Raw genomic sequence first — 12,242 nt, 5'->3', positions numbered from 1 at the left:
GCCCCTCCACCTGAGACAACGCACCTGCCCATCTCTTCCCTACATCATTTTCCTCCATAGCAGAACTGTCGCCCCATAATTTGTATCATATTTGCCCACATCTTTTTCATCTTCCCCGCTGAAATATGAGTTCCAAGGGAACAAGGGAATCTCGGACTCTGAGGAACCCAGCTGGAGCAGTCAGTGACTGGCACACAATAGGTGCTCTTTACTATGTATCCGGTAAGTGAATGGATGTGCCCCTGACCCTCAGCACCCTGTCAGTGCCAGCTGAACCCCCTACCTCTCCATCTCCAACCCACTATTTGAAGCTGTGAGAATCAGTGTGTCTCTTCCACTGCACACAGATATGTTTTGGCACCACCATCTTTAAATAAGACCCTCCTGGAAGCTCAAAGAGTCAGACACGACTGAGTGACTGAACTGAGCTGGAAGCCCATATCTCCTCCAAATTCTGCTTGATCTCTCTGAGCCCCTTCTTGGTAAATGTCTGTAAAGCATCATCCATTCTTGACTTCTGGGCATCATCTTTCCTGCTTTTCTTTCCACCTCACTTCACTTCTGCAAGCCCCTCCTCCTGGTGTCGTTTAGTCACTCAGCATCTGACTCTTTGTGACCCCAGGGACTGTAGCTCACCAGGCTCTCTGTCCCTGGGATTCTCCAGGCAAGAATACTGGAGTGGGTTGCCATTTCCTCCTCCAGGGGATTTTCCCAACTCAGCGATCAAACCTATGTCTCCTGTATTAGCAGGCAGGTTCCTTACCACTGTGCCACGTGGGAAGATGTTTAAATACACGGTTCCTTCCCTTCTCCCAACCAGCCCAGAGTTCAAATGCCACTTGCGCATGGACGACCCAGGTTTACTGCATCCCAGGCCCTGCTCTGAGCTCCAGCCCCAATGATCCAACACAGTCAGCACCTGGCATCTCCACCTGCTTTCATCTCCATCTCAGTCTAAACTGTCAAACATGATTATAATAACCCCAGCCTTCCTAGTTCATTTGCCATCTATTCGCGGTTACACCAGGACACGCTGCCTTGTTCCTCTTTTCCTCTTCTACATTTCATTAATCAGTAAGTGCCAAAGCTTCAGTCTCTAAAATATTCCTTGAATCCGTCTCTCCTTGCTGGCTTTCACCACCTAGACTCAGCTCTTCGCGAAATACAGTGATTTCTTACAGGGGCCAATCACATACACCAGCAGCTTGCTCACACCTGGATTCCACAAGAGATGGCCCCCTGGCCAGACCCACACACAGTAGGACTTCCTTTCAGGTGTGTCCACCAGCACTCGGCACTTCCGTTTGCCGTCCAGTTGGTTGCTTTCAACTGCTTTTTTAACTAGTTTAAACTGGTGTGTTAGTTCTAAAAGTTCTTGTAGGTCTTCATAAAACCGTTCAACTTCAGCTTCTTCAGCATTACTGGTTGGGGCATAGACTTGGATAACTGTGATATTGAATGGTTTGCCTTGGAGACGAACAGAGATCATTCTGTCATTTTTGAGATTTTTGAGATTGCATCCAAGTACTTCTTTTTATGAAGACCTACAAGACCTTTTAGAACTAACACCCCAAAAAGATGTCCTTTTCATTACAGGGGACTGGAATGCAAAAGCAGGAAGTCAAGAAAAACCTAGAGTAACAGGAAAATTTGGCCTTGGAATGCGGAATGAAGCAGGGCAAAGACTAATAGAGTTTTGCCAAGAAAATGCACTGGTCATAGCAAACACCCTCTTCCAACAACACAAGAGAAGACTCTACACATGGACATCACCAGATGGTCAACACTGAAATCAGACTGATTATATTCTATGCAGCCAAAGATGGAGAAGCTCTATACAGTCAGCAAAAACAAGACCAGGAGCTGACTATGCCTCAGATCATGAACTCCTAATTACCAAATTCAGACTCAAATTGAAGAAAGTAGGGAAAACCGCTAGACCATTCAGGTATAACCTAAATCAAATCCCACATGATTATACAGTGGAAGTGAGAAATAGATTTAAGGGCCTAGATCTGATAGAAAAAGTGCCTGATGAACTATGGAATGAGGTTCATGACACTGTGCAGGAGACAGGGATCAAGACGATCCCCATGGAAAAGAAATGCAAAAAAGCAAAATGGCTGTCTGGGGAGGCCTTACAAATAGCTGTGAAGAGAAGAGAGGCGAAAAGCAAAGGAGAAAAGGAAAGATATAGGCATCTAAATGCAGAGTTCCAAAGAATAGCAAGGAGAGATAAGAAAGCCTTCTTCAGCAATCAATGCAAAGAAATAGAGGAAAACAACAGATTGGGAAAGACTAGAGATCTCTTCAAGAAAATTAGAGATACCAAGGGACCATTTCATGCAAAGATGGGCTCGATAAAGGACAGAAATGGTATGGACTTAACAGAAGCAGAAGATATTAAGAGGTGGCAAGAATACACGGAAGAACTGTACAAAATAGATCTTCACGACCCAGATAGTCATGATGATGTGGTCACTAATTTAGAACCAGACATCTTGGAAAGTGAAGTCAAGTGAGCCTTAGAAAGCATCACTACAAACAAAGCTAGGGGAGGTGATGGAATTCCAATGAGTTGTTTCAAATCCTGAAAGATGATGCTGTGAAAGTGCTGCATTCAATATGCCAGCAAATTTGGGAAACTCAGCAGTGGCCACAGGACTGGAAAAGGTCAGTTTTCATTTCAATTCCAAAGAAAGGCAATGCCAAAGAATGCTCAAACTAGTGCACAATTGCACTCATCTCACATGCTAGTAAAGAAGTCCTCAAAATTCTCCAAGCCAGGCTTCAGCAATATGTGAACCGTGAACTTCCTAATGTTCAAGCTGGTTTTAGAAAAGGCAGAGGAACCAGAGATCAAATTGCCAGCATCCGCTGGATCATGGAAAAAGCAAGAGAGTTCCAGAAAAACATTTATTTCTGCTTTATTGACTATGCCAAAGCCTTTGACTGTGTGGATCACAATAAACTGTGGAAAATTCTTCAAGAGATGGGAATACCAGACCACCTAACCTGCCTCTTGAGAAATCTGTATGCAGGTCAGGAAGCAACAGTTAGAACTGGACGTGGAACAACAGACTGGTTCCAAATAGGGAAAGGAGTACGTCAAGGCTGTATATTGTCACCCTGCTTATTTAACTTATATGCAGAGTACATCATGAGAAACGCTGGACTGGAAGAAACACAAGCTGGAATCAAGATTGTCGGGAGAAATATCAATAACCTCAGATATGTAGATGACACCACCCTTATGGCAGAAAGTGAAGAGGAGCTAAAAAGCCTCTTGATGAAAATGAAAGAGGAGAGCGAAAAAGTTGGCCTAAAGCTCAACATTCAGCAAACGAAGATCATGGCATCCGGTCCCATCACTTCATAGGAAATAGATGGGGAAACAGTGGAAACAGTGTCAGACTTTATATTTTTGGGCTCAGAATCACTGCAAATGGTGACTGCAGCCATGAAATTAAAAGATGCTTACTCCTTGAAAGAAAAGTTATGACCAACCTAGACAGCATATTCGAAAGCAGAGACGTTACTTTGCCGACTAAGGTCCGTCTAGTCAAGGCTATGGTTTTTCCCATGGTCATGTATGGATGTGAGAGTTGGACTGTGAAGAAGGCTGAGCGCCGAAGAATTGATGCTTTTGAACTGTGGTGTTGGAGAAGACTTTTGAGAGTCCCTTGGACTGCAAGGAGATCCAACCAGTCCATTCTGAAGGAGATCGACCCTGGGATTTCTTTGGAAGGAATGATGCCAAAGCTGAAACTCCAGTACTTTGGCCACCTCATGAGAAGACTTGACTCATTGGAAAAGACTCTGATGCTGGGAAGGATTGGGGGCAGGAGGAGAAGGGGACGACGGAGGATGAGATGGCTGGATGGCATCACGGACTCGATGGACGTGAGTCTGAGTGAACTCCGGGAGATGGTGATGGACAGTGAGGCCTGGCGTGCTGCGATTCATGGGGTCACAAAGAGTCGGACACGACTGAGCGACTGAACTGAACTGAAACTGGTGTGGAGTTGCCCACACCAACCCATGGAGAGTCCAGGTTACTCCTGGGGACCCAGTGTCAGTAGTAATCATGCCACCTTCACTCTTAAAGAGTCCCAGTTTAAACAATAAATTATACTGGCATCCTGTTTACATACCAGCCAGGAGAGTATCTGGCATGTTCTCTACTGAGTTCCCCGAGAGCAAAGATTATGACCTGTTCATGTATCTGTCCCACCATATTCATAAATGTTTACCAGCATCTAGCATGGTGAATTGAAGAAGGCAATGGCACCTCACTCCAGTACTCTTGCCTGGAAAACCCCATGGACAGAGAAGCCTGGTGGGCTGCAGTTCATGGGGTCGTAAAGAGTCAGACACGACTGAGCGACTTCACTTTCACTTTTCACTTGCACGCAATGGAGAAGGAAATGGCAACCCACTCCAGCGTTCTTGCCTGGAGAATCCCAGGGACAAGGGGACCTGGTGGGCTGCCGTCTATGGGGTCGCACAGAGTCGGACACGACTGAAATGACTTAGCAGCAGCAGCAGCATGGTGAATGGCACATAAACAAACATTTGTTAACTCAGAGAGGATAAGAATAGCCCACTTTTTTCACAGGGAACTCTACTCAATATTTTGTAATACCTATAAGGCAAAAAATCTGAAAAATCATATAAATACACACACACATATATAACTGAATCACTTTGCTATACACCTGAAACTAACACAACGTGGTAAATCACTACAATTAATAAAAAGAAAAGAATATCCAGCTATGAGGTCGAGAACGCTCAAAAGAACTAAGTGAGCCTTCTCTTCTGTAAGCCAGTCTTTCCCTCTTTGCAGAAGAGAGGGTCTTGGGGTCAGAGGACTGTCCGGCCTGGAAGATTCCTTAAAGCCCTTCTACCCCACCCGGAAAGCCCAGTCGCTCACCTGCACACATGCCGTCCAGCCCCGGGAGAGACGAGCCAGGGGACTTCAGGTAACCCACACACTGGTGCGAGCCCTCCACGTTCAGGCACAGTTCCCTCCCTGAGCAGGTGTTGAGTTCACCATAGGAACATTCATTCACATCTACGGAGAAGGAGAACAGGTGAGGACGCTCATCGGAGCCATCCCCGTCAACCTCGAGACGTGTGTCACACGAGCTGAGGAAGTGGGTGAGGCTGCGGTCTTGGGGGCCCTCTTGACGCCCTGCCCCAGAGGCCTCATTGGCCACAGCCTCCTCCACCGGAGCAGCCAGCCCACAGCTCAGTGCATGGCTGTGGCCTGAGCGAATCACCCTGGGGCTGTGTTGAGTCTGATTTCATGGGGTCTGGGCATCCTCCCCAAGCATCAGCCCTGTGGACAGCAGTGTGTGGACGGGGAAAGATGGCAGAGCAGCCCCTGCTGTGCAGAAGGGGCCTGGTCCTCCCCTATCTGTTGGGAGCACAGCTCAGAACAGGCAACCAGGCTTCTCCATGACCAGGACAGAGTGACACAAGGCAAGACCATTTATCTAAGCCATATGGGAAAAGACCAGCATCCTCCACTAAATACCAACCCCCTCTCTTGGCCACAGTGATGGGCTATTCATTCTTCACCAACCCTCGCACATCTTCATGCCGGCTGCCCCTTCCTGTGGGTAAGATTTGTTGTGATCCCAATCACAGAATTGCCTCTGCTTTGGGACAGCATCCAAGCTAGAACAAGCCCCACATCCTCACCCCTTCTTCTCCCAAACCACCCACTTCAAGCTGTACCCATAATGGATGCTCTCCGATGCCCTCCCCCATGAGATGCAAGTGATCGAGACACAATCCCTCCTTGTTCACCTACAGGGGAGTTCTCAGGGTCCCCCCGTGGAAACCTGGCAGAACAGACAAGACAAGTGCTTGGCTTACAGGCACTGGTCAGTCTGGTTTTCAAGAACATTTGTGGAATTTGAAGATAATTAAAGGCCATCATTAGAGCTTTCCCCAGGCTTCCCAGGTGGCTCAGTGGTAAAGAATTCACCTGCCAATGCAGGAGATGTAGGTTCCATCCCTGGGTCGGAAAGACTCCCTGGAGACGGAAGTGGCAAGCCAGTCCAGGATTCTTGCCTGGGAAATCCCATGGACGGAGGAGTCTGGTGGGCTATAGTCCATGGGCCCTCAAAGAGTCAGACACGACTTAGTGACTAAATAACAACAGGAGCAAAAGAGCTTTCCCCAGGCTGCAGACTCTGGCCTCTTGGTGTGTGACCTTCAGCGTCCTGGAATGAGCTGTCTCACAAGAGTGGCCACCCTCTCAGGGGCACAGCAATCTTCAGCTGCCTCCTATAGCTCAAAAGAACCTTCTATTGAAGTCCACCCATCTGCTCATGGACTGGCCACAGCTGCTTTCATGCCACGTGGCAAAGCTAAGCAGCTGAAACAGCCCATGAGACCCACAGCCAAAAAAAAATCTACTATCTGACCTTTTTCAGAAAGTTTGCTGACCCCTGACATAGACACACACACACACACACACACACACACACACACACACACACACACACACAAATACCAGGTAATTTCTTCCAGAAACACATTGATGTACTTCACCAAATTCAGCTCTGTGTAAATTCTGGTTCAAGACTCTTTGGGGACTTGCCTGATGGCGGACTTGCCAGTGGTTATGAATCTGCTTTCTAATGCAGGGGACTCAGGTTCAATTCCTGGTCAGGGAACTAAGATCCCACAGGCCATGCAGCATGTCCAAAAGAAATCTTAAAAAAGAGCCTTCTAGATACAAGGATGTCCTTGGCAAGGGTAGGAAAGAGACTAGAGGGCAATCTGGGACCCCAAGAACAGAGGAAGTGGATTACTTGAGGGGTATTCTGGGACTCAGCGTCCAGTTCTATCTGAATGGAAGGAGAAACCCGTCATGAGAGGTGGACAAGGTGGGGCGAGGGGAGAGGAAGGCGATGCTGGTACAGAATCAGTTCTCAAAGTCTTGGCTTCGGCATCTAGAGTTTAAACTTTGAGCTGGGGTGAGCCAGAGATGAGTCTGCCCTACCCCCTCAACTGGATGATTCTCCCAGCAGTCCTGCGGCCCCTGAGCCAAGGGGACCACCGAGGGGAGCCCCACCTTGCACTTGGACATTGATCACTTCATAGATGCGCTTCACCATGCCGTCCAGCACTGCAGAGACGCGGGCCACGGGCATCGGCCTTGGCAGGCCCAGCAGCAGCCAGGACACTGTGGTCGAGGTGTCCCCCCCGGCCGAGTGCAGGTGGTGGACGGTGGTGTCCAGTGGCTGCAGGGCGCTGGTGACCTGTGAAACCAGGGTCAGAGCATCAGGTGGTAGAAGGGCACCCCCTCAGGTAGACTGGGAGAGGATGGAGGTCCAGAGAGGTTATAAGCTACACGTACACGGTACACGCACACACGCACTATTCTCCTGTGCAAAAAAGAGAATTCTCTACAATATTTTTACTTCTGCCTTCATTCCAATAAAAGTCCTGCAAACCAGATATAAATACTTTGGGGCTGAATCGTGTCCCCCCCTACCAAAAAACAATCCCCACATTGGAGTCCTAGCACCTCAGAAGGTGACCTCATTTGGAGACAAGGCTGATGCAGATGTAATTATTAAGATGAGCTCATTAGGGTGGGCCTTGCTCCAATGTGACTAGCATCCTTCCACCAAGGAATTTGGACACAGATAGACACTGGCAGGAGGGAATGGTGTGAAGACACAGGGAGAAGCCAAGGAGAGGTCTGACATGTACCCCTGCCTGTGTGCTCTGCCACGGCAGCCCCGAAAAGGGACCCCCCACCCCTTGCAGCTGACAGCAGAGAATCAGGTCTGGAATTAGGTGTCAAATCACGTCTGATATTTTCTGACGTTTAATGATCCCTTTTCTTATTCCACTTGACTTCCTTTTGCTCCAGTCTAGTATCTTGACATCTCAAGGTACTACTTGCCTTGGGAAGCCAGGCAAAGCAGCATGACCACCAGGAAAGCCTCACTGAAGTGGGCTTTGCCAAGAAGCTCCCGAGTCTCCCTAGGGAACCAGAAGGTGTTTGGGGCAGGGGCATCAAAGCCTGTACCCTCCTCAGCAGGCTTGAAACCCTTCACATTGGTCGGCAGGGCAGAAAGCCAACACTGGCCTCTTGCAAACCCCTTAGTCAAAGTGCCTAACATTTGCTACAGTCAGGAACCCGTGTAGACAGGCTCCTCCAGCAGGGAGGAACAAAGCCTGCACATACGAAGAGATAAAGGGTGACAGGAGAGAGTGACATACAAAACCCAGCAACCGCAGTAGCTCAGAACCTACCCAGATCAGCATCATCGTAAGCTCTTTACATGGACTGTCTCAGCCTCACAGCCACTGTCTCAGGTAGGATTGTGATTATTTCTGTTTAACAGACTCTAAGGCACAGAGAGTTTAAGTAACTTGCCCAAGGTCACACAGCTGATGAGTGACAGTGCTGGGATTTGAATCCAGGCAATCTGGCTGCAGACCGGCCATGTTCCTACTGGCCTACTGTGCATCCCAAACTCTGCAACAAGCTAAGGAGAGACAGAAATCTCTTCCAGTGGGGGCACTTCCAGTTAAGGACACTTCTGGGCCAAGGTGATGACTGAGAATACCTCTCAAACCAGCTGCTGCACAGCCCAGAGCAAGGGGAGGGAGTGCGCCCTCTGTAAACTGGGCTCACCCCAGCCAAATCTGGGTCTGATGTCATGGCACATGAGACACATCTGCGGGGCCTGATGCTCAGGCGGGACCAGCCACACCGTGTGGAGCCCAGTGCACAAGGAAAACATGCAGCCCCTTGTTCAGGAATCATCAAGCATTTCAAGAGGCAATGGCCGAGCATCTCACCAGGCACAGGGCCCTTCAGAGCATGTGGGGGATTGTGTGGGTCATTCGCCTGAGGTCAGACCACCATATAGAGCAGGCTCCTCACAGTGGGTGACAAGCAGTGCCTGCCCCTGCCAGCTGGGTTCCTAGGACCTGGGTGGGGGGCGTGGGGGACATCCAGCAGGTGGAGATATCCTGCTGGTTGGAGGCGTTGCTGAGGCGCCAGAAAGTTGGAGCTGTGTCTAGGCTGGGGCTCCCCAGGGGGCCAGTGTCACCCCTCAGGGGACCTGTGGCTACGCCTGGAGACAGTTTTGGTTGTCACAGCTGTGCACGTTTTGTGCTTAGAGCCAGGCCTGCTGCAAAATCCTATGGGACAGGCAGCCCCACAGCAAAGACCCATCCAGTCCCAATCGTGGATGGTGCTGTGGGGGTGGAGCCCTACCTAGAGGCCCCATCCAGCACCTTCCAAACTTCTGAGATACTCCCTCAATTGGGAGCCAGAACTTGGGATCCCTAAGGGAGGTACTCGAGGGCACAGCTCCAGGGCCTGAGTCGGCTGCACCCAGCACCCTTGTGTTTAAGCAACAGACCCTGGAGAGAGGCAGGGTTCCCTGCTCCACGCCATGAGGGTGCAGGGCTTGTATACTGAGTACCTCAAAACACGCCAAGCTGCATGCTTGCAAGAGTACATTTTGTTGCATGAAAATCATACCTCTTTCAAACCATTTTTAAGGAAGATCTCACGTTTGGTTCAGAGGCTGTCACTTAGGGTCCCTCATGGAGCCCCTTCCTCCCCACCACCTACCATGGAGTGCAAAAGCCTCATGTGATCCAGAAGCCGTGGGTCCACCTGCTGGAGCTCCTTGAAGTCCATCTTCACCACAACGGTCACGTTGTACCAGCAACCCTCCCGGTTGCTCTCTGGAGATGCAGGAGGGAACATGGGTGAGCTACAGGCCCAGGAGAGGGTGGGGCCGCCAGAGGTCACTGGGGCGGTGTGGCACAGTCCCGCACCTCCCGTCCCCTCTCCTCTCATATTACAGATAATCCTATGTGTACTATATAAAATATTATTACATACAATGGATACTAGCTGGGCGTCCCTGGTAGCTCAGGTGGCAAAATATCTGCCTGCAATGCAGGAGACCTGAGTTCAATCCTGGGTCAGGAAGATCCTCAGAGCAGGGAATGGCAACCCCTCTTGTATTCTTGCCTGGACAATCCCATTGACAAGGGAGCCCAGCAGATAACAGTCCATGGGATCCCAAAGAGTCAGACACAACTGAGAGACAAATACTTTAACTTCACTTTGATACTAGAAATAGAAAATACTGTATATATTATTTATAGTATATATATATATATATATATATATATGTACTGTAATACCCCATGGACTATATGGTCCGTGGAATTCTCCAGGTCAAAATACTGGAGTGGGTAGTCTATCCCTTCTCCAAAGAATCTTCCCAACCCAGGAATCGAACTGGGGTCTCTTGCATTGCAGCCAGATTTTTTTTTACCAGCTGAACTACCAGGGAAGCCCTGTAGTATAATACAGTTAATTATATATGCTATTACTTTATACTACAGCATATTGGAAAGCAGAGACATTACTTTGCCAACAAAGGTCCGTCTAGTCAAGGCTATGGTTTTTCCTGTGGTCATGTATGGATGCGAGAGTTGGACTGTGAAGAAAGCTAAGCGCCAAAGAATTGATGCTTTTGAACTGTGGTGTTGGAGAAGACTCTTGAGAGTCCCTTGGACTGCAAGGAGATCCAACCAGTTCATTCTGAAGGAGATCAACCCTGGGATTTCTTTGGAAGGAATGACGCTAAAGCTGAAACTCCAGTACTTTGGCCACCTCATGAGAAGACTTGACTCATTGGAAAAGACTCTGATGCTGGGAGGGATTGGGGGCAGGAGGAGAAGGGGACGACCGAGGAGGAGATGGCTGGATGGCATCACTGACTCGATGGATGTGAGTCTGAGTGAACTCCGGGAGTTGGTGATGGACAGGGAGGCCTGGCGTGCTGTGATTCATGGGGTTGCAAAGAATCGGACATGACTGAGCGACTGAACTGAAATGATGCTAAGTTATGTGCCATACGAATAAATAATGAATTACAACATATATTGCACCATATATACTATGATGCGTGCATGCTCAGTTATTCCGACTGTTTCCATGGACCATAGCCCACCAGGCTTCTCTGTTCATGGGGTTTCCCAAACAAGAATACTAGAATGGGTTCCCATTTCCTTCTCCAGTGGATCTTCCCAAACCCGGGATTGAACCCGAGTCTCCTCTGGCTCCTGCATTGGCTGGCAGATTTCTTTACCTCCTAGTGCTACTTGGGAAGCCTACATAAAACGTATACAATCATATGTGTTTCCCTAGCTCTGAACCTTGACAAACGCCTTCTCCTAGGGGCCGGCACTGAGAACCAGGCCATGGACCTGCCAGACAGGGGGGCCCCCATGGGGCTGCACCAGCTGACAGCCCGACACCACCCAGCTCTGACACAGCTCAGCTCCCAGCAAACTCACGGGGCCCCAACAGCTTCCCCTGGTAATGTGGGGAAACTGGGGCCCCTGCTCTTCCGGAAACGTCTTCCCCACTTCGGGCATCTGTGAGCACACATTCCCCCCAGGGGTCAGTGGCCGGATATTGATGAGTGAAACAGGCCAGACACAGGCTGTAGGCTCCCCATAAAACCCAGGCTGCTGCTTCTGGAAACCCACTCCCCGCTCCTCCCAGATCAGGCCCCTGCCCTACCTGGGGCTGTGGGGGCTGAGCAACGGTGGCCCCCTGATGAGGGGCAGCACTTCTGAAGACCAGGACAGTCAGCGTCCAGGGTGCACGGCAAGGTGGACACTTCCAGCCCCACCACCGGGCAGCTCCCAGGTCTGGATGCAAACTCCTGAGACCGGTTCAGGGCTGGGGGGACAGGTGATGAGGTGATGAGTGATGAGTGGTGTTGGCTCTAGAATCCCAGTGGGCTGTTTGGTGCTGCATCTGGATGCCTCTGGGCAGAGGGATCCATCTGCGGCTCCGAGCCACGCAGAGCAACCTGCCAAGGGCCTCGCCATGCCCTGCAGAGCAGCCATTAAGACCATTTACTCTGACTCTAATGTAGCCCGACCGACTTTTCTAGGAGGAGGGCAACTTTGGCTGGAGGCCTGGGTGTCCTCTCTCTTGGCCTTAGGAGTCCGTGTACAGGGGGCCTCCACCACCCCCTGAGAGGCCCCCTTGCTACTTTGCATCTTAACAGCTCACTCACTCATCCAGTATTTACTGAGCACTTACTCTGTGCCAGGCTCAGCACAAGGTGCCCAGGACCCAGCAGAAGGCCAGAGGCAAAGTCTCTCTCTGCCTTCAGGATACTTAGAGTCCAGGGGATGGGGGCCAGTGTACAAACAGA

The 12,242-nt window shown here is 49.9% G+C and overlaps 1 protein-coding gene across 1 annotated transcript in view; it reads right to left on the bottom strand.

The window, feature by feature from the left end:
* The window catches only part of UMODL1 (uromodulin like 1), an 81,901-nt gene that overhangs the window by 57,636 nt on the left and 12,023 nt on the right, over nucleotides 1-12,242 (bottom strand). Inside the window, exons 3-6 of the mRNA XM_052645717.1 lie at nucleotides 11,597-11,758; nucleotides 9,623-9,738; nucleotides 7,094-7,280; nucleotides 4,937-5,077 (exon numbers count right to left, since the gene is read on the bottom strand). Coding sequence (XP_052501677.1) covers nucleotides 4,937-5,077; nucleotides 7,094-7,280; nucleotides 9,623-9,738; nucleotides 11,597-11,758 — 606 coding nt within the window. The remainder of the gene's footprint in view (nucleotides 1-4,936; nucleotides 5,078-7,093; nucleotides 7,281-9,622; nucleotides 9,739-11,596; nucleotides 11,759-12,242) is intronic.

This window comes from Budorcas taxicolor, chromosome 1 (assembly GCF_023091745.1).
Source record: "Budorcas taxicolor isolate Tak-1 chromosome 1, Takin1.1, whole genome shotgun sequence".
NCBI classification, from domain to species: Eukaryota; Metazoa; Chordata; class Mammalia; order Artiodactyla; family Bovidae; genus Budorcas; species Budorcas taxicolor.
The sequence above is the reverse complement of the archived record's forward strand: the minus strand, read 5'-3'. Positions and strand labels throughout refer to the sequence as shown.